Source organism: Zonotrichia albicollis, chromosome 8 (genome assembly GCF_047830755.1).
Source record: "Zonotrichia albicollis isolate bZonAlb1 chromosome 8, bZonAlb1.hap1, whole genome shotgun sequence".
In the NCBI taxonomy this organism is placed as follows: Eukaryota; Metazoa; Chordata; class Aves; order Passeriformes; family Passerellidae; genus Zonotrichia; species Zonotrichia albicollis.
This window is the reverse complement of record NC_133826.1, coordinates 3,739,981-3,767,510: the sequence shown is the minus strand read 5'-3', so window position 1 is coordinate 3,767,510 and position 27,530 is coordinate 3,739,981. Positions and strand designations below refer to the sequence as shown.

Sequence of the window (27,530 nt, the reverse complement as noted above, 5' to 3'; positions counted from 1 at the left end):
TTCTCTCCTTTATCTCATCCCTTCTGATCCCAGGTTTTGTTTAAACATTTTTGCCAGGTGCAAAAAATAGTTAACTGCAGGTAGGAGATGTGAAAGGTGTATGAGTTCTTCAAGTCTTGTTCCCTGCTTATGCCAAGGCCCATAGAGATCTGAAAGGGGAGAATGAAACACAGACAAAGGGCAGGAAAGCTTTGTCCTACTCCAAAGTTTACAGGGAAAGGCTTCACCCCCTCCCCATCCAGCCTCCCTGGGCAAGGATAACCCACAGGCCCCCCTGCTAAAAGAGGCTGCACCTTAATTAAGAGCATGACTCTTGTTCCCTCTAGTGGCTAATTACACAGCATCTCTCACACCAGTGTCATTCCACTGCCTTCCTGCTTCCCTGCCCGATTTTCCTCCCATGCACCCTTTTTTATATATTTTGTAACTGTCTAAATGCCTCCAAATGATGGTACTTGCCATTCTTTGGATTGTGCTTCTCCCATGGATAGATGCGACACAGCAGTTTAGGGCTGGAGAGGTTTTTGCTCCTGTTCCAGCCATGGTGGATTTTTCTGCAGCCTTACCAGGAAGGGTTAAGGAAAAAGGACTTTTCTTGGTTTATCAGCATCCCTGCTCCTATTGTAATTCCTTAAGTATGAACAGATATGGATGTCCAGAACTGCTGGACACCTCAAATCCCAGGCTTGTTTCATGTCCTGGAGATAAGGAGTGAGTTGCCTGGCTTTCCAGATCAAACAAACACCCTGTTAAAATGTAGTGTAGTGTTTCCTAAGGACATAGGAAAAAATTCAGTGTTTGCCAAAGTAGTTGTTATTAACAGCCTGGTAATGGGAGGCGCTCTGTGCTAGTTCAAATTGACACAAACTTCTGCAGCACTAAGTTCTTCTGAGTATAAATAAAAGCAGAATTTTGCAATGAGAAAACAATCTGTGTAACCTAACTTGAAAGGCAGAGTACACAGACTTGATTCCCACCTTAGCCACTGACTTTGTCTGTGACTTTGGCCAAGTTGAGTAACTTTGTTCTTCTTCCTCCTGACTTGTGAAGCAGATTTAGTAATTTAGTTTGGGTTGTTGGATTAAAGTGGTAGAACAAAAAGTGCAAAGAAAATCTATGATGATGCTAAAGGTGTTGCTCTGGCGGGTTAAAATAAGTCAGAATGGAAAGGCTGTAGATTGACAACACAGTTACACATAATTGGATCCTCTTTTGACTTCAAAATCTTACTTTAGAACTGCAGTTTGTTATTGTGTTAATTTTCATTGCTATGCATATAATATGGAAGATGGTTTATATACTGTGGCATGGTCACAACTCTGATGCTTGTATCAAGTTTTAGTATTTACAGCATTCAGAACATTTAAAGATTGTGTTGTGTTGTGCATCTGCACAAAAATGTACTTCATTTGCAGAATTCTTGTTTTTTAGAGAATATTTGGGAAGGCATGGGAGACCACATCCTTTAAAGGACAAATTCACTCAGGGTTTGGATTGGCAATTTCTTAGGAACAGCAAAGGCTAATTCCAGATCAGCATTTTCATTCCCAGCCTGAAGCTTTTGGTGTCTAACACTGTGCCCAACACATAACTGAGGTGCTCTTCTTGCTCAGGTATGGACCCTTTTAAACTGCAGTTGTAGACATTTCTGGAGACTTCTGAAAATCAGGTGTTGCCCTTTTTTTGACTGCACTGGGACCAGGATTAGCAGAAACAACAGATGCATCTTGCGTTGCTGAGCATTTTCTGAGGTGCATCTGAAACTGATTTGTGACAGGCCAGTAACCCAATGAGAGTAATGTAAAACATCCAGCAGGGTAAGACCTCCTCCTTAGAACTGTATCCTTTTTCTTGCATGCCTGGGTTGCATTTTTTTAAATTAAGTTACTGAGTTGTAGAATGACCCACATTCCTTTATTCCTGTAAAACCAGAATGACTGACAGATTTTAATTGCACATGCTCCTACTGTTTGTTGGGAGAGGAGGGGGCAGGATGGGATCCTACCAAATGTTTGAAATATTATGAATAAAGAAAAGATTGTTTAGCATGAAAAAAATGGCTTCTTATCAAGGATTTAGATAGATATGTTGCTGATCCTTTCTGATGTTATATAGATCTTCACTAATTATTCCAATGTCAATAACCAAGCCAGAGCAGAACAATGGACAAGTGTGTTTAGAAAGGTGTGCAGTAAAATTCAGACTTGCATCAGATAAAAGTAATTTAATATCTTTCCCTCCCTTCTAGACTTGTCACAGCCAAAGAAATACCTTTGAACAAAAACTAGTTGGTTTTTTTTTTTTCAGATTTGCTGCATGAAGCAATTTCCAAAGTACAGAATTGCTGCTAATGGAAAAGCGAAACAAATCTGGGGTTTTGAGCTGGTGGAGTGTTCGTGCAAGTGATTAGGCTGTACAAAAGGAGCATTCATCTTGAAATGACAGATAAGTGCTAAGGACAGGACTGAAAACTGTAAATATGTTAGCACTTTAAGCGAGAGCACAGCTTCAGCACTTGTGAGACTCATCAGCTGCTGTAAACAATATGGATCTTTGAGCTGATCTCTGCCGAGATTCAGCACATCAGATAATGATAGAGTTGTTCATTTTTGCTTCTTCTGTTTTGGTTTTTTTTTCCCTTTCAGAAAGTACTTTCTGCAGAGAACAGGCCTGTGGTGCTGCCAGCACACACTCACCTCCCTCCTGGAGCAGCCACCACGGGCAGCAAAGGACAAACCCAGGGCTGGGCTCTGCCTCTCCCCAGTTCTGCTCCAGTCTGGAGCAGAATGTGCAGCTGCACTGCCACCCTCCTTGCAGGGCTGTGCCCCCACCCATGGCTGGGGAAGGCTCTTTGAGCTCCTCCAGCCTCAGTTCACAGTCAGGACACTTCTCCAAGTGTGATTTTGAAAGGAACCATTCAGGTGGTGGCAGCAGTTTCTCCTGTGGGGCTTTGCAAAGGGTTATCAGTGACTGAGCTGTGACAATGGAGCATTTCATGTTGGGAAAACTGCATACAATAGAAATTAATTTGAAACCAGTAAGTCCCCTTTGCAGAGGACATGATAAAAAGCTGGCAGCCCACCACAGTTCCCAACACTCATCTGAGGTTCTGCTCAGTGACCTACAAGGGAAAAGCTCCATGAACCATTTGGGCCGCTGCTATTCATCTCTTTTCCCAGCTTGCTGTCTTTAAATAAAAGGACAGATCTTCAACAGCGGGAATTGGCTCAGTTCTTAGGATCAGCTGAATGGTGAAGCACAAAGTGGTTTTTCTTCAGTTGTGTCCCCCATTGGCCAGATTTTCCTCCTGAGTGTTTGGTATTAATCTCATGGTGTTAGTGATTCCCATGGAATATGTGAGGTGCTTCACAGGATCACAGAATATTCTGAGTTGGATGGACCCACAGGGATGATCAAGTGAAGGGCCCCTAAATGGGGATCAAACCCACACCTCTGGCATTATCAGCACCATGTTCTGGCCAGCTGAGCTGATCTCAGGGCCTGTGTGGCTTAAAATTCAGGAGCCAATGAATCCAGTGACTGCAGTCAGGGAAGGCTTTCCCCATAAGCACTTCAGGAACAGTGGATGAGGAATTTCTCACTGAAGGGGCAAGGCTTGCTTGGAAGCAGGAGCCACAACATGCAGCTCACTGAAGGCTTCTTAAAAAGCTGGGAAAATAGGATGGGATAGCAAAGTAAAAGTTGGAATGGTGTCTGGCTGGATGTTGTAAGGTGAGAACACCCCTCTGGAAGGATTTGGTGTTGTTTCCCTTTCTTGGAGATAAAATGGAGAGCTCATAAACCAGCTCCCCAGGCTTCCCACCTGGCCAAAACTTGGAGGTGGGAAGGTGGAGACTGTCCTGGGTGCTCTTCTCTGTGGGATCTCAGCTTTCAGGATGGTGCTGTGTTGGATCTCAGGCTATGCCCAGCCCAGCTCTGGTGCCACTGGTGCCTCACTACCACAGCAAATGCACTTCTAATTCCAACTGGGGTGCTTGCAGACAGAACCAGCCTTTGTTTTGGGCATGGGCAATTATAAAATGTGCTCTTTTCTGTTTGCCAAGTGAATACAAATGCTTTATTGGGACATCTGCTAAGGGAAAAGATGCCTGAGATACCTTTAAAACTCCTGCTGGCAGTGCTGGGTGACAGGTTTGGATTTGCTCAGTAACAGAGGTTATTGAATATTACTGTAATGAAAGGTTCTTTCTGGCTCTGGAGCAGGTGTGAATAAATAGTTCTTGGGTTTGGTTTTGTATTGAAAAACATCAGCCAAAGTGGTGATGAGGGTAACCTGACATTTGCCAATAAGAATAGTTTATTCCAAATTAATTTGTTCAGGTTTTCTGTGCAATAAATGTGATTGCAGTACACAGACAGTGTGCACATAAAGAGATTCCTGCTGACAGAAGTTTTAGTGCTAAAGGGAAGTGTATTCACCATTTCCCAGTGGTCTCCAAAAGAGATACAAGCCAAAGTTTTTAGGAGCAAGGGGAGCAGAACAGCTATTCTGGTGTGACTTTTGCAGTTTCCTCCTATGAAACTCTCTCAGTTCTGTGTCCATGGGAATTCCACAGCTCAGTTTGAGCCTCTCCCTTGCTGCTATTAGAGCACATTTGGAACTGACTGGCCATCCCATCCTCAGACCAGGCTTCCCAGGTTCTTAAGGCATCCTTCCCAAAATAAAATTGTTTAGCAATATGTATCCAGCATTTAAAGTGCTTTTTTTTTAGAAAGAGCACTCTTGGAGGACAGTTCTAGTGGCAGAAGACAAATGAGAGCAGTAGCTTCTCACCCCTGGCTGATTTTCAGATCTGGAGAAGAAAGGATGCTCAGTTTTAAACAAAACAGGACAGTATCATCAGCTGATCACAGAATCATAGAATAGTTTGGGTTGGAAGAGACCTTTAAAGGTCATCTAGTCCACCCCCCTGCAATGATGAGTGTGCTTTGCTTCAGCTTCACTCAGTTCAGTCACTGCTAGCCTTTAATTTGGGAAAGAAAAATACTTTCTGGAGCAGTGTGCTGGAAAAGGTGGCTGACCCCTTGTCTGTAGCAATCATGGCAAGGAAAGCAAATGTCTTGTGCCATGGACAGCTGATTTCTCTGTGCTGTGCTGAACTCCCAAAAGAGTTCTATTTTTTCTTCTAGGATTTATTCTCTGCTCACTGCTCATTGAATATCTCTGTGTCTCTTAAATGATATTTTATTTTTTGTTGGACATGGGATATCTGTAAGGTTACTAAAAGGCTCTCTCTATATTTTAACACAGTTTTCCTCTGTTTTAACATCTCAACCTTCTACTGGCTTACAGTAGTGAAAGACTTTTTCTAAAGGTCTCTTGTTTTTTATGAGCCCCTGTCCAAGGTAATTTCCCAAATGCAGTCCAGATTGGGTAAAATGTAAGCATATTTCTGAGGTATGGGTTTTTTTCTTTTAATAGTAAACCACACATCAGATGAACTAGTTAAAAAATATCCCAAATCAAAACTCACAGCAGGGATTTTCCTCATTAGCCTCAGGTAGACACTGGAGCATGGCAAAGAATATATTTGAAAGATGAGAAGGAAAGGGAAAGGGAAAGGGAAAGGGAAAGGGAAAGGGAAAGGGAAAGGGGAAGGGGAAGGGGAAGGGGAAGGGGAAGGGGAAGGGGAAGGGGAAAGGGAAAGGGGAAAGGGGAAGGGGAAGGGAAGGGGAAGGGAAGGGGAAGGGAAGGGGAAGGGAAGGGGAAGGGAAGGGGAAGGGAAGGGAAGGGAAGGGAAGGGAAGGGAAGGGAAGGGAAGGGAAGGGAAGGGAAGGGAAGGGAAGGGAAGGGAAGGGAAGGGAAGGGAAGGGAAGGGAAGGGAAGGGAAGGGAAGGGAAGGAAAGGAAAGGAAAGGAAAGGAAAGGAAAGGAAAGGAAAGGAAAGGAAAGGAAAGGAAAGGAAAGGAAAGGAAAGGAAAGGAAAGGAAAGGAAAGGAAAGGAAAGGAAAGGAAAGGAAAGGAAAGGAAAGGAAAGGAAAATCAAGTCTCCTCAGCCAGTGTTGGAAAGAGGGAAAGAATAAATAGATGAAGAAGAGTGAAATATTGCAAATAGTTCTGCTTTTTTGATGGAGTAACCCTAAAGGAAAGTATAGGCAGAAGTTGGTTTTATGACAATCCCAGCTAGGTACCCCAAAAATGCTGAAACTGCCCAAAGTGGGGAAATGAACACAGACATGTGCAGATTAATTACATTGAAAAAATGTTTTGACAGCATAAGTGAACATATGGAATGAATTGTGAGAACCTGATCCAGTTCCCCATGTGTAAATGATGCCTTAGCCATAGCTCATAAAGCAAATACAGATGCAAAAAAAAAAAAAAAAGGAAAAAAAGCCCCTTTCCTATCCCCTCCCCCCAGTAAAGCCCAGTCTGTTGCCAGATGGCAAATAAAAGTTTGAACTTGGTGACTAAATGTGAGGAAAGCTGAAAGTTCATTATGGATGTTGAAAGAAATCAGCCAAATAAATCTGAATTTTGCACCTTGGAGGAAGTGGTGCAGTTCAGCTAAATATTGAGTGGGGTGCCCAGCTGAGTGTCAGGATCCCCTGGGCTGGGTCTTCAGTGTCTCTGTTTTACCCTCCCTGGTCTAAATCAGAATCCTGGAATGGTTTGGGCAGGGACATCTCCCACTCTCCCAGGGTGCTCCAAGCCCTGTTCCAGCTGGCCTTGGGCACTTCCAGGGATCCCGGGGCAGCCACAGCTTCTCTGGACACCCCATGCCAGGGCCTCACCCCCCTCACAGGGAGGGATTTGTGTTCAGTTCTTGGTGTCTGTGTCCATGTGGAATCACACACCTGCCCTGACTACTCCAAAGGCTTTATCTCCTAAAATTAAGGGTAGCAGCACTGGGACAGATGCTGCAAGCAGAGGGTGAGGAGGGGGCCAGAGAAGAAAAGCAATGTGTTGCAGGTTATGCAGAGTTGTTCCCTGGATTTGTTTGCTCCATCCCCAGGAAGGATGAGTAGGGGGAGAGTGGATTGGGCAGTGCCCAGCAACAGGAGCTGGTGGAAGAATTTGCTCTCCTGGCTCCCAGTTGAGCTTGTGTTCTGTTAAACACAGCTATGTCAGCATCATATTTCCAAGCCTAAAACCTGTGTTAAATCAATATATTTTCATGTGGTTTCAATGGACAGACCTTCTTAGTCTGTTTTAACAGCGATGCTGTGCATGGTTAAATTTATTCCACCTCAGAAGGGGTGAGGGAGATGTGCTGCCAGTACCAGTTGGTGCTGGAGTAAGGAGCCCGTTCCTGCTGTGGCATCAGCGCCATGGTGTGGGCTGGGACCTTCACATGCAGCCACTGAAGGGAACAGTCCCTTCATGGAGAAGCTGCACAGGCTCCTGTCAGGGGAAGAGCAGCCAAACCCTGCCCCAGACTGCTTGGGTGGTGCCCACAGACTTGATTCATGGCCCCCAGTGCCAGCAGTCTGTGAAGCTGAAACAGGAGCTGACACTTGGGCTCTTTCCATTGCCCAGGGAAGCTGAAACCCCTGCTAAGCTGTCAGGTTTGTGTCCAAGCAGCTTTGGGCATGAAGAGGTGCCAGCAGTAGAGCCCTCACAAAGCAAACTGCTTAATTATTTGCTAGTGAGAGGCAACTTGGGAGAGTGCAGACTCAAATCAACAACTAACCAACCTATATTTAGTAGCAGAGTGGCTGGAGCTTAGACCCAAACATAGTTTCCAGCTGATAGATGATGTGGCAATCAGAGCTGACCCTCGTCCCATTCTAAATTTGGGCTGTGGAATAAGTCATTAATATCATGGCTGGCAAGGCAAGGCACCCTTCCAGCAGCTGCCCTGCCACTGCTGCCCCTCTTAGGGCTGTGCCTGTGGCTGGCCAGCCTGGCTGGGCTCTGGGACACCAACCTGGGTGACCACAGCCTGGCTGCACTGTGCAGACACTGAGGAGAGGCAAAGTCGGTGCTCTGGAGGCAGAAGTGATCCTGTGGCCTTACCTGTGCTTGTCTCTGTTGCTCTGAAAGCTCTTTTCCATTTGATCTGGTACTAAGGAGTGGAAATCTTCTCTGGTGGTGCAGGGCAGGTTGGGTGATCCATCCTTCAGTGGGATGTGGAAGTGCAGGAGGGCTGGGAGCTCTGCGTGGCACCCACAGTGCAGAACTGGGGATACACCCTGAGGGTGCAAACTCTGTGCCCCAGCCAAACCAAACTGGGGAAATGGCACAGCCCACTGCAGACAGAGGTAACGGAAAATTAAAATAATATATTTTGTGTCCCAGATAACTCCAGAAATCTCTTGAAGCTTTCTGGAATCTGATTCAGCGCTGGAACCAGAAATGCACCTTTTCTCAGTGCTCAGGATCCCTCCAGTTGGCCTCTGTCAACTCAAGTTGGATGGTTGAAGGGTAGAATAATGTTGGGCTTCTTTTGAGCTGCCTCAGTGTAACAAACAAATGCATAAAATATTCCTCTAAGAGAGGCCAGTGCTGTTCCTGCACATATGGACAGAGAGATCCCAAAGGCCAGTGACCTTTCCTGGAAGACAGACTCAGGTTCTGAGCTGGTGTCCTGCTTGCCATCCCTCCATCCTTCCATCCTCTTCTCCCTCCTCCTCTGTATCTCATGTGCACAGACAGACAGAAACTCTTCCCCTCTCTCTCTCTCTCTGAGATTTGATACAGACACAAAAATTGAATTGAAAGTTGGATCAGAGCAAAAGGAAAACAAAAACTTGTGTGAAAATTTTCACCTTTTCACTAAATGAATCAAAGCCAAATTTTCACACTTTGGTCTTAGGTGTGAATATTTTGCGCACCTCTAATATTTATCCATAAAGTGTTTTAAAACTTGGCTCATTCCAGCTAAAAACCCACAGAGAATTGAGTTACAGATTCTGGGCTTTGTGCATGCTGCCAAGATCTGCCCCTATAACTCAAACAAATTTAAGGGGGGGAAAAAAACCACTAGAAAAATATTGTGAAATATTGTGTATGGTCCATCACATGCTTTCTTCATGCAGTCATATTCCACTAAAAAGTAATGTTCTGCAGAAATACACTCATGTAACTCCTGTAAACACAGATAAGATGAATTTTGCATCTCCAAAGCAATCTCTAAATAAAAGCTTAGGAGGAAATAGCAGCCTTGCTTAAAATTCTTATAGAAGTTTAAAAGTATTTCTTCAACATCAGCATTTCAAGAAATCTATTTATGCCCCTCAAATCCAAATATATCTGCCACTGAACTTCTTAAAATGATGCTAGAGACATCTGTTAGCTGAGTTTGTGTGTGTGGAATAGAGATGAGTGAGAAAGAGGTTCTTCACTGCTGCAGAACAATTGAAATTATTACATAGAATATTATTTATTTGTTGTGAGGACTAGAAGTGTAAGAAAAGTCACTGTAATAGTCTGAAGGTTAACACCTGCTGAATCCTGAAATCAGGACACATCTGGTAGGAAGAATGTTCCTACATTTCAGTCTGTTGTGAATGGGGCAACTTTTACATTATTTTTGTCCTGCTGCTGGATCTGTGACAGGAAAACTGGAGGGGTGAGAGTGCCCTGAGTGTGAGCATCAGATTCCCCAATTTGGTGCTTTGCTGCTCCGTGTGCAGTCACGTGCTGTCAGCCACTGAAATGGCACAGGAGAACCTGAAATGATCTGTGGTTGTTTCATTGTTAATAATTACCTTAGGTTAAAGTCCAGGCATTTCTTGGGATTACCAAAATGACTGAGTGGTGAGAACACAGCTGGGAAGTTGCATTTGTGCTCAGATGCCTCACCATTTAACTTTGGATACAATTGTTAAAACCTCAAAATACAGAAAAAGCCCAATTGGGATTTTGTTGCTTGACTTTCTAAACTAAGGCTGGTGTCCCTAAATCTGATTTCTCATCTTCTGTGTACTTTCAGGCTCACATCCCATTAATTTTCAGTAATACTCAACCTATCATTCCTTGAGTCACAGCTGAAAATCAGACTTGGGGACTATTCTAGGTTGGGCTAGATGGTCTCCAAGGTCCCTTCCAGCCCAGTTGATTCTGTGATTCCATCCACAAGTGGGCTTCACTGGCCTCCCTGTGCAGTCCCAAGGGGTGTGGGCTCCTCCTGTGGGATGTGCTGGGTTTTGTGAGGCAGCTCTTGTAGGTCAGACAGTCAGAGAAGATGGGTCTCCCAGCCTGAAGGTGTTCCCTATGTGCACCTCCTGTGGCTTCTGCACAGGCTGATGGGCTTCTCCTGCTGCCTCCTCCCACACAGGGTTAAAAACCTTTTCCTTCCCATTATTGAAGGGTCAACAGTTGAAATTTCCAGCTTTAAGATGCTGTGTCAAAGTTGGTCTTCCCTAGGAGATGGGATTTTCCCTGGGTTCCCATTGGAGACTCACTGCCTGCTGGGGCTGCCCTGGGCTCCTCAGCTGGGCAAGTGATGGATCCCCAGCCTCAGATGATGTGGAATGGAATTCAACCACCAGGACCGAGTGGATTTGAGTGGCTGCTGACCTTCCCAGCAGCAAAATGGCACCTTGTCCTGAGATCTTGGTAGGCCTTGGGGAGTTTGGTTCCCTGTCCCTTCCCAGGCAGGGATAACCCCGCTGGGCTGGGTCTCTCCATGGAGAGCAGAGTGTTTACTGGCTTGTATCTGTCTCAGCGTTGACACTCCAACAAAAGATTAGAAATCATGAATGCATCCCTTTATTTCTGCTCCACAGTGCCTCTCTTTTTTCCTGTGTAAACCCTTCACTTGCCTCTTGCCCAGCCTTTAGAAACGATGATCAAATGCGAACTTTCAGGGTTTATTTATAGCATAGCCTTTATGGAAAGAGAGAAAAGAAATGATTAAAAAGCAATTTTACAAAATATTTTGTTTTAAGAGAGAATTCATTGTGTTTTAAATCACTGTATTCATTGTACTGTCTAGACTGGCAAACAAAGAAGATAGAGCGTCATTCAAATTAAGATTGTGAAATCCTTGGTGACTGGAATTATGGATTTGGATGTCAACCCTCAAACAAACTATTTCTGAACGGCAGTATTATCACTTTGCTATATTTAAGGCTTTGTTGGAGACAGAGCAGTGCACAAGGTTGATCCCATTCAGTAATGCAATTCTAATGTTCCTTTGTTTCCCGTTTCATTATAAATTCATATTTTCAATGTTCTGTTCCTCTTTGTCCCCAGAAAATTGTTGAAAAGACTCTCCTCTGGGAGTAAAGTTTTTTGTTCAAGCTAACAATGACCAAACTGACTTTAAAACACAGAAAAACACACAACTAAAATGTGAATTGAGAGAGGGAATTTATTTAGGATATTTTGAGCAACACAGAATGGGTGACTTGTTGAAAATTGCTGGCGGCTGTGTACTTTTTTGCCATGCTATTCCACAGAACCATGGCAGTTGCTGTGAGACTTTAATGCTGTGGATTCTCAAAGGTCTGTGTATTTTCAGTAGATTTAAAAATGCCAAAGTATTTTAGAGGATAAACTGGAAAATTGATAAACTTGGAAGTCATCCTCCTTAGCTCAGGGTGGATGATGGAGGTCCAGCAGAAGAGAAGCAGCATTTTCTGGAAGCTGTAAGAGTAAAGCAGAACACAGGAGTGTGGAGCACCCATGTCACAGGCAGAACATAGCCTGGGAATGGTGCTGTGTCCTGGTCCTGAGTGTGCACAGACAGGGGAATGCAAAGTCTGGCCATCCCTTTCATTTTTGTTGTATCTGTGATAAGAAATGGATTTGCCTGTTTAGACACTTCAGATGGGGTTATTTTCATTCCGTGTCTCCAGGGCAGTTCAAAAGGAAGTGTAAAGCAGGGAGCAGAAAGGAAGGTGACTCTTCCTTAGTGAGAGAGTGTTTCAGGGGGCTTTGTTGTCCCTAAGGCACAATGGAAAAGCAGTAGCCATTGTACCAGAGGGAATTGGCTTCTACTTTGAGTTACCTTTTTTTTTTTCCTGAGTGTTCATTCATTTTTTTGGATAGACTGTAAATCCAGCTGGCCATGTAAGGGACTGGGTATTGTAAATAGGGACAATGCTTGAGCATTGTCAATGTCACCTGTTAAAGGCCAGGGAATAAAATGCCCATTTCTCTTACTGGGAAGGATATCAGCCTTTCCATGGCAGTATTTTAATCTGGCTGCTGTGCAGAGTCTCAGTGCCAGCAGGCTCACATGTCCCAGGCAAAAGAACACACTATCTCTCTGCAAGTGCTATTTCAAGGGTGTTTCTTGGGGAACCCAAGTACAATCAACCTCTGCACCTCTGCAGGAGAATGGGCATATGAGAGCACAGAAATGTTCCCTGCTGCTGTGTCAGCACCCTTAGCAGAGTGGAGTCCTGACTGCACACCTGGCAATGCTTCTGCCTTTGGTAGAGCCTGCCCTGGGCTAGTGACACTGCACTGACATTGCTCATCCACCTTATGAAGTTCTGTGAGATCCTTTGCTGAGAAGTGCTGGATTAATGCAAAGCACAAATTTCACTAGGGCTGTTATTCCAGCCTGTAAAATCATCCAAACCTTTTAAAAATGTTCCGGCCTTTTAAAAATGTTCCAGCAGTAGCACAGGCTGCTTGTTCTCCAGGGTCGTCCTCATTCTTAGACATTGCATTAAAACAGGTCCAGGTCCTGCATAGATACTCTGAACCCTGATTTAGTCACACACTGACTCTTGAGTCCTGATCTTTAATGTTTTTAACATTCTCCCATCTAAAAGCTGTTGCTTTGATTCTCCTTGTGAAATCACTGAGTGTCTGCTGCCTCCAGTGTATCTGAGAGCTCGGGTCTCTTAACTTTGGTGATTCTCATTCCAGTGGGATTGCTTGGGAGAATCCATGGAAAATCAGCATCTCACAGAGATCAGAAAAGGAACCAAATTGCTCATCCCTCTCCCTTCCACACATGGCTGTCCCAGAGACTCCTTCTGCAGGGGATTCTGTGAGCTCTGACTTTATTTTGGCCAAAAGCAGAGCAGGATCAGAGTTCGCCTCTTAGACCTTTGTGCTGGAATGTGAGGGCAGCTGTGAGCTGCAGAACAGACCTTGCCAGGTTACCTTCAGCTTGTGGAGCACCCCTGAGTCCTCTCTCACTGCAGGGAACTGATTCTTTCAGAATACAATAACAGGATCTTAAGTACAGTATCATTTTATTTGAGAACCCACCCCTCCAGGGATGCAGTGTTTAACATTTCCTTTGGTTAGAGTAAATAATAAAAGATAACTCTGTTCTGCCTGGGACTCCCAGTGAGAGAGAGGAACAGACTTTGGTTACTGAGGCTCTGCAGAGCTTTGTTCTCTTACTACTTTATAATGGGATTGAACATATTTGCTGCCATCTGGCCTGTTCAGCCGAAACAAAATACATCACTAATGTTCCGATTGGTTTTGAAACATCTTGTTCTTGTCAAAAAGTATTTTAAATCAAAACAGGCTTTTCCAGTTGGTGTTTGTCTTTTCCTAGGAGGCCATGGCAAAAATGGGAAAAATTGGAAAAGTTGTGCAGCCCAACCACGAGCATAAAAGGTAACGCTGGCCCTGGTGTGTTCCACTGGGAGAGTTCAAGGGAGATAAAGTTGGGTTCTGGAGATGAGGTTGGGTGTTGTCTTTTTACAGCCCTGCTCGTCTGCAGTAGTGCTTAGCATACAAATACTTTAAGAATCACGGTATATTATATTTTTAAGAATGGTTCATACTGTATTTCTAAGGATTATTCTATTAATTTTTAAAGCTTGATTATTTATATTATATTTTAAGGAGCAGTAATATTATATTTTAAATTATTATTTCTATTAATTTTTAAGGATTATTTTCTATCACATTGTATTTTAAGGGTAATTTGCGTTACATTTTTAAGGGCTCCGGATCGCACGGGCGGCGGCGCGCGGGCTCCCCCTGGCGGCGGGTCCGGGCTGAGGGGACACGGGGCGGACATGGCGGGGGGACTCGGGGTCTGGGCCCGGTTCTGGGCCCCGCAGCACGGGACTCGCTCTGAGGGGCCGGAGCGTGGCCAGGACAAGGGGCTGGAGCCCCAGGAGGGGCTGAGGGAGCTGGGGAGGGACTGGAGCTCCAGGAGGGGCTGAGGGAGCTGGGAAGGGGCTCAGCCTGGAGCAAAGGAGGCTCCGGGGGGCCCTTGAGGCTCTGCACAGCTCCTGACAGGAGGGCACAGCCGGGGGGGGAGCGTCGGGCTCTGCTCCCAAATAACAAGAGACAGGACAAGAGGAAACAAGCTGTGCCAAGGAAAGTTTAGATAGGATACTTGGGAAAATTTCTTCATGGAAAGGGTTGTCCAGCCATGGCACAGCTGCCCAGGGCAATCCCCATGCCTGGAGGGATTGAAAAGCCCTGTGGATGTGGCACTTGGGGACACGGGGCAGTGGCAGCCTTGGCAGTGCTGGGGAATGGTTGGACTCGGTGATTTTGGAGGATTTTTGCCACCTGAATGAATTCTGTGAAGCTCTGGTGTCTCCTCACTTTCTCAGCAGAGAACTCTGGGGAAAACTGCCTGAGAAGCCAAACTGGCTGTGGGGCAGTGAAAGGTGGAATTGCAGCTGGAGATCACAGCTTGCCTAGAAACTGCCCCAGCAGTGCACAGGGAGGGCTCTGACCCCGGCAGCAGCTGTACCCAGGAAAGAGTCAAAGTGTCTTTAATGCTAAGAGAACCAAGTAAACATACATATTACAGGGGATTTAAATCTTCAAATCTCAGGCTTTGCTGACATTAGCTTTCTTACACAGATTTTATGACAAGAAATACGAAGTATTTTTGAAGCTTGTGGAGCACCAGAGAGAGTATCGCTCCATCATGAACAGCGTGTGATCCAGAGGCTTGGGAGCTGGAAACAGCAGGCAAATTTCCAGGCATGTGTGATGCGGGTAATTTCTTCTTACTGTACTGTCCATGTTAAAAATATCCTGTTATCATTTAAAGTATACATTTTAATTTTTAATGAGAAATAAAATGCAGTCACTTTACTGTGAAGCACTGGGTATTTTCTGTCAATAATCCCTGCACACAGAGACAAGGAATATTCATTTGTTCCACTCAGAGAACACAAGACAACCAGTTGCAGGTACCCACGTGCCAGTATTTGGACTGGCAGGAACAGTACAAGGAATAACATGATTCACTCAGATGGACTTGAGTACAGGGAGTCAATATTCACATAGATGGACTTTACACACTTAGCTTGAGAAAAATTCCTTTTTTAGTATTGGCCTAGGTTGCAATTCCCAGTTAAATGCAAACAGGAGTCACACAATAACAAAATTACACTGGGGTTATTTGGAAAATAATAGTTGCTGGCTTTTTTTTAATGTTCAGCCCTGAAAAACATCTGGTAATTTTTTTAAAGAAACAATGCACTTCCTGCCTGGTAGTTCATGGAAAAGCAGTTGTTACCCTTTCCAAAGTACCCATTGTCAGGAGAAACAGCTTTGCAAGTTCAGGGACATAATTAAAGACAATGAAAGTTGATGGGAATAAAATGATGAAGCTTCTTAACAAAAAGAGTAAAACAAGCAAGAAAATTACTCTGACATAGTGGGGTATCAGAGCTCCTAACTCAGGGGCACGATAAAATCTGTCAACTGAAAAGACAGAGTGGGAAAAAGCAATTGGAGACCATTATGTTGTAACCAGTAAGTATTCATAAATCTTAATATCTCTATTTTAATATGCAATTAGTGTGTAAAAATGAAGTCCACAGAGTCCAAATGGATAACAAAGGTACAGGTTGCACAGGGACAGATGTGCAGGGTTGGCTGGCACTGCACCAGCACTTTCACCTCTGCAGCTCAACAGAAACAATTTCAGCAAAGTTTCCATAAACTTCCTGCTATTTATATCATTATCCTCAAACTGGCCTTGATTTCTCAGGCTGAACTGGTAGCAAGACAGCACGAGGGGTGTAGGGAGTCAGGAAAAGGAACAAACAGTCACACTGCCTTGGTGTAAAATGTGAATGCACAGGCTTCAAGGACTCTCTGTGCCTTGTGTGGGCTTGCACGACACAGTTACAGAGATCTGTTCACACTTCCTGCATGGCCTTTAATGCCTTCCTCCCCTTGTGATACTTGTACTTTATAGCTGCATTTTTGTTCCAAGCCAGTGTGCCTACCAGTTTCATGTGATCCATTTTAAAACCAGAGCTGTGAGAGCTCTGTATCCCAGTGGCTGAGAAATCAGCTGTGATAACACAAACACTGCTGCAGGATTTTGCAGTGAGACTGCCTGGCCATCCTTGTGTTATACAAGACTTAGCAAATTGTTCAGTTTGCCAAGTTCTCAAATTAAAATTTAATTCAAATTGAGCCAAGAAGTAAAATGTTGAAGCTCAAGAGTTCTAACACTCTTCAGCTGCATGTCGATGGCATGCAAGCCACTCTGATTGTGGCTTGAGGCATTCTTGTAGATCTGCCCTCTGAGTGCCTTGGCCATGCCTGTGGCAGCAGCACAGTGACAAACCCATCCCAGTGCCCCAGTCCAAGAGAAGCCTCAGTCACGGCTCGGGGAAGTTTGGCCAAGGGCCCCAGGTGGGGTCAGTCAGGCCCCTGAGCTGCAGACCCTGCCATCCTCACCCCATCAGGTGCAACTTGCTGACAGATTTTTATCATGCAAATTGAAAGAAGGGAAGCAACCACCATGTCATCAGTTGCTCCAAGAGTCCTGCAGAGAGGCCCAGGCTTTGCTCACATGGAGAAGACAAGATATGATGGTTCCAAAGAAGCAAAGAGCAACTCTTAGGGAAAAAACTCCATGAGACCTACCTGGGTGAAGAGTCCTCACAAGGCAAGAGTCAGGAATGACAGCCTGTCATACAGGTAACCTGCAAACTGAATGTAGACATGAGATTGGTTATTTTGTATTCTGATGCGTTTCAGTTCCACGTGTCTCTTAAGCACTTTGAAAGTTAAAATCTCTTGAATGCAGAACCTTTCTGTGCTGTCCAAATGCCCCTATACTGTTTAGTCATGGTACAGTATCCAGAGGAATCCTTCTAAAAGGGATCCCTGCTGCCCCAGCCCTTGGAAAAAAAAGGATTCTGCTTGGCACAGAATCTTTCTGGGAACTGGGATTCCAGCATTAGGAAAGGGCAGAGCCAGTGTGAACTGTTTGGATTTGGCAATCCCTGGGGAAAAATCCAGCTGCTTTCTGCTGGAATCTGATTTGAAATTTTAGAGGCAAGTTAAAGTCCTGCAGTTCAAATCTGAGTGATATTTGAAAGGTCCAGCCTGAGCCTCTCTAGGTCTGTTTTTTAATTAACCAGGCTTTTCATGGAACACTGTGTTCTCCTCCCTGCCAAGGTGACTGCAGGACTTCTCCAGGTAAGAATTCCAGAGGCACCTTCACTAGAAAGCTGTGGATGCAGCAGCATGGTAACATTCCACCACAATATTGCCAGTACCTGCATCAGAAGGTAATCACACAATGGTACAGACTGGTTTTCCTTGCTAGGTCTGTTTCAATCCATTTGTTATGTGCTGCTCACTCAGTAAATGCTGATTTATAAACACTTAGGGGTCGAGGTTGTTTCCTTGGCTTATTGCTTTTCACAAGAGGTGTGAAAAGCAACACAGCTCCATAATAAAGAACATTTTCCTTTTTTCCCCTATATCCAGCCTCCCAGTACAAGAAGCAACCTCTGACTGGGGCCTGGTGAGATTAGGAACTTCCATGCTGCTTTTTGTGGAATGTTACTCCAGAGATTCAATAAACTACACAAAAGCAAAATGCTGGAGGCCTGTTTGGTATTTCACAGAGTTGTTTGATCTGACATGTGTCAAATGATAAATGCAAATGGCTGCAGGATCATTCAAGCCCAAGTGGGTTATGAAATGCTGTGGGAAAATCAGAGGATAAATAAATCTGATCCCAAGAGCTCAAGCTCATTGTTTGGCATGTGTCAGAATGCAGACAGAGGTAAATATTACCTCCCAGCAGAGAGGGCAGGTTAGTGCTGCTAACCAGGGACCGTACCTCCAGTAGGGGGTCAGGCAGCAACCTACCAAACTAAAAAAATGAAGATATGCTGAACATATTGGAGGTTATTTAATGTTTACAGGGAAATTGACAGGATTAATAAACCCTCTTCTCCAATGGACTGTGAAAATGAATGTGATTATTTATTTTTAATACATGCTTTTCCTATGCAAAGTGGCTGTGCAAAAATGGAGCCTTTGCTCTTCTACACTGGTATTTACAGATTTACAGCAGAGATTTATGTACATATATATTTTTTTAACATTTATATTATTTACAGATTTACAGCAGAGATTTACAGATCAGCTTGGGGAGGGTTTCCTTTCCACAGGTTTTTTCCCTGTGGATCTTACTCTGGAATCTCCCTGGATCATGGCTGTAGCCCTCAGGAATATGGGTGCCCATGGACAGAAGCATTGCACTCTGGAGTTGTCCACAGTGGCTTCCAGGGCCAGTTATCCCTGATAAACCAGCAGGCACAGCCAGGAAGAGCTTGTACCTCTGGAAAAGCCAATTGCCACATCCTTTTTTACCCAGACTGCTGCTGATTTCCATGCACAGCATAGAGCGAAAGGGGGCAGACTGTGAGGACAGTAAGATTAGGCTGCACATGCAGTGACAGCAGTGAGTTAGTGCTGGTCAGAAAACAGGAAAATTGAATGTCAGGGCTGGCACCACCAGCTTGTACAGCAAAGCACAAACAGCATCTCAGCAGAAGCAGCACAGCTTGACTGGCAGCTCCGGGGCACAGCGAGCAGTGTGACAGGTCAGGGAAATAAAACCTCTCAGCATTTCAACTGATGCAACTTGACAGGGACCCCAGTGAAAACAGCAGCACAACACTGTGCTGCCATTTTGATGGGATTGTTTTGTTGAGCTGAACAATGATCTTTGTTCTTAAAAACAGCCAGTGAGGAGTTTGTGAGCTGTGCTGTAACAAGAAGTCTCCAGGAGCCCTCAGTGCAGGGGTTCTGCACCCAGCATCACCTCATCTGCTGCCACTCAGAAAGGGAATTTGAGACAAACCATGTTTGAAATCCAGAAAAAAATTGTTCCCAATGCCATGAGTTACATCGTGTGTGCAAGGATTGGGAATGTGAAATTTGGCCCAAAGGTATTTTTATGAACCTCGCTCTGACTTGTGCTTTTTACTCATTTTCATTTGAGTGCAGGGTTTTTCTTTGTGCCTCTTGTGTTTTGTTTGCACACACAGAGTGTTTGGCTGAGCCCACAGCTGTGTTTATTCCTAAATCCCCATCCAGTCTGTATGAACCCAGTCTGGCACTCAGCTTCCAGCTTCTCCTTGAGCTTTGTGTTTGACACCCCCTCACCTCTGACTGGCTTTGGCTCCCTGGGGTGGTGGATCAAAGTCTGGGGATCCCCACGGCTGCAGTGCTGGGCCTGGGCTCAGTCCCAGCGAGGCCAACGGGGCACTGATGGATCCCAGAGTCCTTCAAGGCCTTTCACAAAAGAATCCCATGGAAAGTAAGATTTGCTGCATTCAGAATCCTTTGTTTGGTAGAACAGGAAAGGAAGGACTCCTCTGAAGTTGACCCATTTGTGCTTCAGTGAATTTTTCATAAAATTGACAAAATCCTGTTTTAATCTATCCCACTCCACAACCTTCTGAGGGACTCTGTAGGTTTCTCTAAAATACCTCTGTGGTTATTGTTAATTAGAAAAAAATAATATTGCTGAAGGATCGCTTTTCAGTTGAACTTCCTGAACATATGGTTCAAACTGAAGCTGAAAAGGAAAACTTCAGGACAAACTGTATGAATTACTACTAATAATAAAATCAGACATTTTTTATAAGTCCACATTAATCTTCTTTAAAAGCTTTGGGTTAACCACATTTTTTAAATAAAACTTTTACCGGAGCGGAATTTATTAAGAGAGCTCAGTGTTGCCTTAGCTCTGTTCCACGGGGCATCAAGAGAAGTTTTATTACTGATTTCAGTCACAACAGACTTAGATCTACACAGAATGGTTTTGATAAGCCCAATGTAAAAGTTTTATTGGTTTAAGACATGAAAAACAGACATGTTACAGAGACCACTTCTACTCTATAAACACCCATAACATGGATAATGCATCACACTGGAGTCAGTGCTCCGGAGTGTAAATAATGGTGTGGAGGGAAGGAAAGCCTGGCCAAGTATGTACAGCTAAGAAAAACAACATACACCCAGCTTGTATATGGTACTTCTCCTCTATAGACCTCAAAATTAAATACAAATAAAGTCTGTATCATTAGGTCATACTCACAGATGGAAAAGGGAAAATTAACCAGGCCAGGGAAAGAGGGAAGTTGATGCTCTTTGTTGTTATGTCTATCTTTGTACTTGAAACTATAACTACTGAGGCATTATTTGAAACAGGTTTTGAGGCCATGTGGTTGCTGTTTGTCCTGGATGGGTTCTGTTCAAAGTCTCCTTTTCCTGTATGTTATAAAACAGTGTTAGAAAAACATGAAACATCCGGAAGTATTACATGGTGTCTCCCAGAGGTGTTCCTGGCTGTTGGGGATCCACTGATTTGTTGTTCTCCCAGAGGATGGGCATAGTGGCAGTGGTGATGTGGGGCTGTGCTCTGTTATCTTTATCCTAAAGATAAAAATGTGCTTTTATTGCACTAGCATTAACAACACGGCCCCTTGTTCTGCTTTGTACTTAGATCTTTTTATAGTGTGGTGAAAAAAGTGTGAATGGCTTGTAAATATAACTTGCACTTGCTTCAAGGTGCCAAGCTCACACAGCTCTCCAGTGGTGCAGAACATGGGCCCTAAAAATCCTGAAATCCCCTTAGAAATGCAATTATGGACATACTTCCCTCCACTATTCTGTGCTTCATCCTTGTATTCACTTGGAAAAACTATTTAAATGCTGTAATCCCAACCATATGGCTCAGAGCCTCAAAGAAGGCATTTAACAGACACGTTTGTCTGGAGAATTAGGGTTTTACACAGATTATCCAGTGACTGGAGATGGGATACCCCCTCTGAGGGAGGACAGGAGCCCATACCAGGGGCTGCCTTGACAGAAGGACCCTCTAAATCTGTTCTGTCCCTTTCCTGTTAAACAGATCCTGGGCTGGAATAAACAGTGAGCTTACATTGGGATGAGATGTCTTTGAACAATTTTCCTCTGCAAGACCACACAGATTTCCTTAAAAACAGTAAACAGATTAAAAAACCCTTTATGCATGACTAGAAACCAACTTACTGAATTGTTTAAAATGGAACTTCCACTACTTTTGTTTTTGTAAAAAGCTTTTACAGGATGCAAACCAATTTAATTGTGCCTAGATCACTGTTTTATTTTAGGCAAATGTTTCCCATGGGAAGCAGGAATGTGGGACAGAATGAGACCTAAGCCTGCTGTGTCCTACTCCTGATTTTTACCCATAGAAATTAATTTTATGGGACAGCTGGATTTTTATGCTGCTGATTAAAAAGACAAGTTGTCTTCTCAGAAGTGAGTTCATGCTTGAAGATGAGACTTCATGTTTGTTACATCTCGAGCTTTCACACTTACAAATGTGATTATTGCACTGTTGGTTTTTGTAATAGGTTGGGGGTTTTTTGCATAGTCAAATACAAATAGTGGGATTTTCTAGTGCATTTTACCCATTCCACAAGTTTGTATTGTAATTTAGCAGTATCATCTGAGATCATCTGTTACTTTTTGGCTGCTTAAGACTTCATGGGCATTTCAAAAGCAGCACCTTTGTAGATGTGAAAGCAATGAGCAAATAAAAATACAGTTACTGATTTTTCAGGGAATATAAAAATGGGATTTCTCCTGCTTCTAGTGAGGGAACCTACATTAATTCCAGGGAGAAGGGCTTGGTCCTGGTTGCTACACAGGCCTTGAGATTGTTGCCAGAAGAATGCCTTGTTTAGTAGCCTGTGTAAGCACTGCCTGCACTGTCAGTCCAGAGCACTTCCCACAGAATAAATGCCCACAGCTGCTTTCTGCTGGGAGAGGGGCTCACTGGAGGCAGGTGGAGCAGCTGGAGTTGCTGTGGTTCCTGGGAGAGATGTAGTGCACAGTCTTCACAAAATTAGTAATTTGATCGATGTATTCAGTTCATTAATAATAATTTACTGTGATTAGCAGAGAGTCACAGAAACTCAGCATAGATATCACACAGAACTAATTGTCACTGTTTCCCTCCTCCTCTGCAGTTGTGTCTGTCACTTAAATGTACTGAAATAAAGTCTGGTGTGTTCTCTGCCTTCCTGGGATGCCAGAATGGGATTCTCTCTGTACCAAAACTGAATGGCAAAAACAATCCAGGTGAGTGTTCATGAAACCAGGTCTCTTGCCAGAGCCACATCTAAAACTATGAATTCACCAAATTAGTCATTTTAAATCAGCACTATTCATACCATTCTTTCCTCCTGTAATGAGGATCTGTAGATAAGAGCAACTGAAAGTTTTAAAATAATGTGCCATGACTTTTCAAGGGCTTTTCCAGCCTTAACAATAGTGTTTCTATAACTACTGAATAAAAAAATCTTTCTTTACTGTGAAGTTATAAATGTATTTGTTTCCATCCTCAACAGAAAAATGTCAGATGCCAAAGGCCTTTTCATTGTTTTCAGATTTTCCTTTCCCTGCACTGATAAGATTCTCTTCTGCAGAGATAACAACCACACAATAGCCCAGCAAAGGATGGCTGGGTGGGAATAAGACACCACAGCGATGGTCAGATCCAAGTCCAGGACCCTGAACTCCAGGCAAGCAGATTTTATTTCACACAGTGGCACCTAAAATTCATCTGGCACATCCCATTGCATTCTGACTTCCTGTGCAGGGCTGGGGGGCATTTGCAGGTCCAGAACATCCTCTCAGCTGGCCAGGCAGTGATGGTTTCTGTCAGCTGCAGCCCAGAGCAGTGCTGTTTACCAACACTGCACACACACAGGCTCATTGGGTATCTACTCCATTTGTGCACAGGAATCACCCCCACATTTCTTTAGCTTTGTCTCCTACAACAAAGAGAACAAAATGTGTTTCTGGTTATGTGATAGATACGGAGTCAAGGGAAGCCCAGCATTCCCAGACTGTAACCAATGGAAATTCTGAAAGGCTCTTTTGCCCTTTGCAACCTCAACAAGTTGGAATCTCTTGTGTATTTTGTATTAGCTTGTCTTGTACAGTAATTAACTTATATATGACTCCTAGGGGACAAGTGATTATGGTTTATTTCCAGATGACTCATGAGCAAGTCTGCAGAAAGAGAGTTTGTGCTGCTCAGAAAACAGGAAAATGGAATATTTACTGTTGCTGATGATACCAGTTCTGGCTGCTGAGCTCAGGCACCAGGCAGAGGGGCTGGAAGCTTGTCAGCTTGAGTGCAAGGGCCTGTTGAGACCCTGCAAATGCTCAAGCTCTGCTCCCAGAGCATTCAGTTAGGACTAGGAATTACAGCAAAGATCCAGGCAGTGCTCCTGCACTGTGTGAATAATATATATGTGTGTGTGTAGCAAGAATAAAAATCATTCAATCATCATTCAAATACAGCATTGTGACACCACATTTTTAATTTCCTTGTGATCTCTCACTGATTGAGTGAAGCAAGGTGGGAAACTCCATCAGCTCTTGCAGGATGACCAGGGCTGGCAGATCCATAGGGCACAAAACCAGGCAGTTCCTTACATACACAGTAAATCCATGGACATGGTTATGGATGCTGTGGAACTCCTGAGTCCAGCAGCTCCCAAGGCAGGGTGGGCCTGGTTTCACCTGGTATGGACATTCTTTCCTCCAATTGCATTAACAGAGCATTTGGGAGGAAAAGGGAACTCGGGGTCACCCTCAGCTAAGACATCAGTGGTTTAGTCTTGTCCTGAGTCGATCAGCTGGGAAAAACATGCCAGGTCTGTCATTTATTTTTAATAGATTATCTGCACATAATCAAATTTCTGATTTATTGAGTCCAAGCACTCCCAATGATGCTGGAGTTGGCTCTAACCAGCATCAATGGTTATGAGGGGCCCGCCCAGCTGGATCTGATAGAAGGAGAAGACAGATGATATCTGAGATTGCTGTAGGGCTGCCAGAACTAATTTACCCCTTCCAAAATCCTGAGCTGGCCTTTGAACATTTGAACTGTGATTGAATTAGAAATTGATTGTGGCAGTCAGTGTTTGTGTCATGAGGCTTTGAGGTTTTGATGGCACTAAACAGTCCTAACAAAATAAAATATTTAGTTTGACTTTGCCTAAAATGATAAATTTTTAGGGAGCTTCCTCTCTTGCAGTAATTCTGTGTGTTATTTCAAACAGCACTATTAAAATTGTCATTGCTCCTAATATTTTAGGCTGGAAACTTTGCAAGTGTCCTTTGGAATGACTATTTCACAGTCTTATATTTGGATCTGAGTGTCTTTGGTGGTTCTAATGCATATGTTGCTGAGAATCATCAGCCAGAACTGAAAGATAAAATGTTTAGTCCAGTAGAAGTCAATTTAATTCATTTTGAGGAAATGAAAGGAAAAAAAGCCCAACCAAAACTAAACTCCAAATGCAGAAGCAAAAACAGACTTAGAATTCAAAGATCCAGAGAAAGCCTTAAAGTTTTTCAGGAATCAGATCCTTATGTTTCTGTTCCTTTCTCACTGCACAGCACAGGTGTCCACTGAGGTCACATTTCCACAGGTCAGATTTGCAAAGGAATTCTTCATGTAGGAACTTCACCAGGGGCCAGGCTTTCAAACTGTGACAGTCAGATTTTTGAGAAAAATGAGCTTTTCAGATCTGGACACATCTTTTGGCTAAAAATGAAAGCTGTGCATTTCAGAAAACAATTCTAGTAGAACTCTGCAAATCCAAGCCCATTGTGCTAAACCCCAGCCACCAGATTTGATACATTTTTAATGCCCACAAAAGGAAGGCATGAAGCACTGATCTGTTTGTTGGCTATGAAACCAGGAGCTCCTGGGTATAAACCTTTATCTCTGTAACACAGCTCAGCTCAGAACATCTTCCAGTTTTACCACAAGGAAATTTAGCTCTAAAGCATCAGTGGTGAGTCTGTTCTCATCAGCATCTTTGAGGAGAAGTATTAAAGTTTAAAAACCCTCAGCAGGTTGAGTGCTCAAGAGCATTTGTTGGTTTTTCCATGAGCATGTGACATTGTTCAGTAAAGCAGCCCCTGCTTTGAGGTTGGAAGTTGCCAGGGAGGGGTGACAGTGGCACTTTGCTCTGGCAGGGGAGCAGCTGCTCCCAGTCTCACTTACAAGGCCAGTTCTGGTGACAAGGGAGGCTACACTGGACAGCTCATGGTTTGGCAATCCAGGTCTAAACTAACCCATAAGCAAATTAAAACCAGGACATTTTAGAAGGAAGAATTGAGTCATGTGGATTTTCCAAAAGTAATCTAATGATAAAACATCTAAATAAATACTTCAATTATTTATTCCTAATCAGTCTAATGAACACTTCTTACAGTGGTCCAGGAAACCTACATGAGGTTGAGTTTGCCATTCCTCCATGCAAAAATGTTTGAGAGGAGCTGAGTCAGTGACAATGTTGGTGTGGAATCATTCTGCATGGCAAATTATGCCTTATTTGCCAATTAATAATTTAATTGCCCAATTTAGTTTCCTTTATTTGCCTATTATTAATTTAGTTGGCAAGGCACTCTCAGGTTTTATAAATTATGAAATGTAGTTTTTTTCCATCTGAAAATAATGCCCTCCCTTTCTAAATCTTCTCCCCTAAAAGATATTTAACATCATTGAAAAGGTACCTGAGCCCAATAAAAAACTTGCATTCCTATTTTTAAATATTAACTTGAATCAAGGTCAAACTGTAGGTATTTTGATCACCCTACAGAGTAGCAGCTTATCAGTGCTGTTGTGAAACATCTCTAAAACTTGCCAGACACTTGTGATACTTTGGAATTTCATAACAGCAGACTTGGTTGTGTAATACAAATTTGTCCACATCCTAAGTGAAGTGCAGAATTTAAGCAGAAGGTCTAACAGGTTGAGGTAATTTTTAATGATGGGCACTTATATGCCATAGGGTATTTATTCTTTGTCCTTTATTCTTTGTGTGATCCTTGAGAAAGGTTTGATTTATGTAAAGGTGTTCTTCAATTTAATGCTGTAAAATTGATAAGGAAATGTGTTCAGAGCTTGGTTTTGTGCAGTGTTCACCATCCTGATCCTGATTCAACAAGGCACTGAAGCACAAGCCAAATATTCAGCCCTCAGGTAACACATAACCTCTTATATGTCAGTAATATTGGAATAGAAATACACTTAGAACAGAAATACTGCCCCTGGCATTCCTGCTGAAGCACTGATAAGCTAAACAAAGCACTTTTCAAAGCCTAATAACCGGATGGGATTTGTAGCATAAACAATGCTCCTTGTTAGTCACCAGTCCCCAGGGCATCTTCCTCACTTTGTTACAGATAAATTAGCAACAAATGAAATGCTGTGTGTGATTTCCTGCCCTGGGTATGCCTGTGTGCTCGCGTGCCAGTGTGAGAGCTGTCATTTATTATTTATCCAAGAGCGTATTCACGTCCACAGTGTGATTTAATTACTTATTAAAGGTGCCAGACTGGCAGATGCAGAAGCTGGAGCAGTTTGGTTGTCCAGAGAACGTGGCACAGGCAGTGACATCCTCTCCAGGATGTTCAGTGCTTCACCCCAATGGACTCCCCACATCTCCAAGCACAGCTCTTTGTCTCCAGCCTTTTCCCAGGTTCTCTGCTCAAGGTGTTAAGTTCATAAAGGCTGCCAGCAGAGATGTCAGTCCTGTGGTTTTTAGACAGGATTGTTGATACTCTGGAAAATGGTTTGAACACATTAGGTCAGTCTGTTTTAGCTATGCTACTCAAGCATTGGGTTAGTACTAACAGAGGTGAAACCCCTTCTAACTAAATAATAGCAAAAGATATTATTTGTAAAGGTAGAAAGAGCCCAGATTTCCTTCTGCTTGCCAGGGGCTGTGTGCTGTGGCTCTGCTGTAGTCACTCAGGCCTTACTACAGACACACTTGTCCTGGAATCTGCAGACTTAATTCTGCACTGTTTGAAGAAACAGGATTTTGGGTTCATTTTTTATGTCACTCTAAGCCTGTTACTGCTCAGTTGTGTTGTTGAAAGCACTTCCCCCGTCCCCAGGTACAGCTGGATGCAGGACAGCAGGGAATCTTCTCTTACTTCCATCAGTACACAGGATTCAATGGGGAAACTGAGATTTTATTTGGCCTAACTCATTGAATTTGACCACAGAAAGGCTGTTAAATAACAGCGAGGTTCCTTTCACATAGCTCCAGAATATTTTGAGGAAGATAATGAACACAGGAAAATCCAAACTTCTGTGACTTTGTACATTCAATCAGTCAATCCATGATTACCCCAGGCCAGCCATTCCTGTTGCTTTGCTGACATTTTGGTCCTACTACATGCCTGAAATCCTGGATCCTGGATCTACTTTGTCTAAATTGTAGGTTGGGCTTTTTTGGTGCTTGATCTTTGGTTGGGTCTGTAAAGCACAACTGCAGTGCCAGGACCAGTGTTTGCTCTTAATGAGCTCCTTGTTTTGG

General features: G+C 43.6%; 2 protein-coding genes and 1 long non-coding RNA gene across 5 annotated transcripts in view; 2 read left to right on the top strand and 1 right to left on the bottom strand.

The window, feature by feature from the left end:
- Positions 1-14,956, top strand: part of FGGY (FGGY carbohydrate kinase domain containing) — a 128,073-nt gene extending 113,117 nt beyond the window's left edge. For all 3 annotated transcript variants that reach the window (XM_074545696.1, XM_074545697.1, XM_074545700.1), the window contains 2 exons: positions 13,439-13,500; positions 14,713-14,956. In XM_074545696.1, coding sequence (XP_074401797.1) covers positions 13,439-13,500; positions 14,713-14,794 — 144 coding nt within the window. In that variant the 3' untranslated portion in view covers positions 14,795-14,956. The remainder of the gene's footprint in view (positions 1-13,438; positions 13,501-14,712) is intronic.
- On the bottom strand, positions 11,299-17,126 carry LOC141729818 (uncharacterized). The gene is made up of 3 exons (XR_012581254.1): positions 16,910-17,126; positions 16,744-16,809; positions 11,299-11,556 (listed from the first exon to the last, which is right to left on the bottom strand). It is a non-coding gene; the product is annotated as an uncharacterized LOC141729818 (long non-coding RNA).
- A 4,442-nt stretch (positions 17,127-21,568) lies between these two features.
- Positions 21,569-27,530, top strand: part of HOOK1 (hook microtubule tethering protein 1) — a 35,713-nt gene continuing 29,751 nt past the window's right edge. Inside the window, exons 1-2 of the mRNA XM_074545694.1 lie at positions 21,569-22,257; positions 22,605-22,700. The gene's annotated coding sequence lies outside the window, so the exon portion shown is untranslated. The remainder of the gene's footprint in view (positions 22,258-22,604; positions 22,701-27,530) is intronic.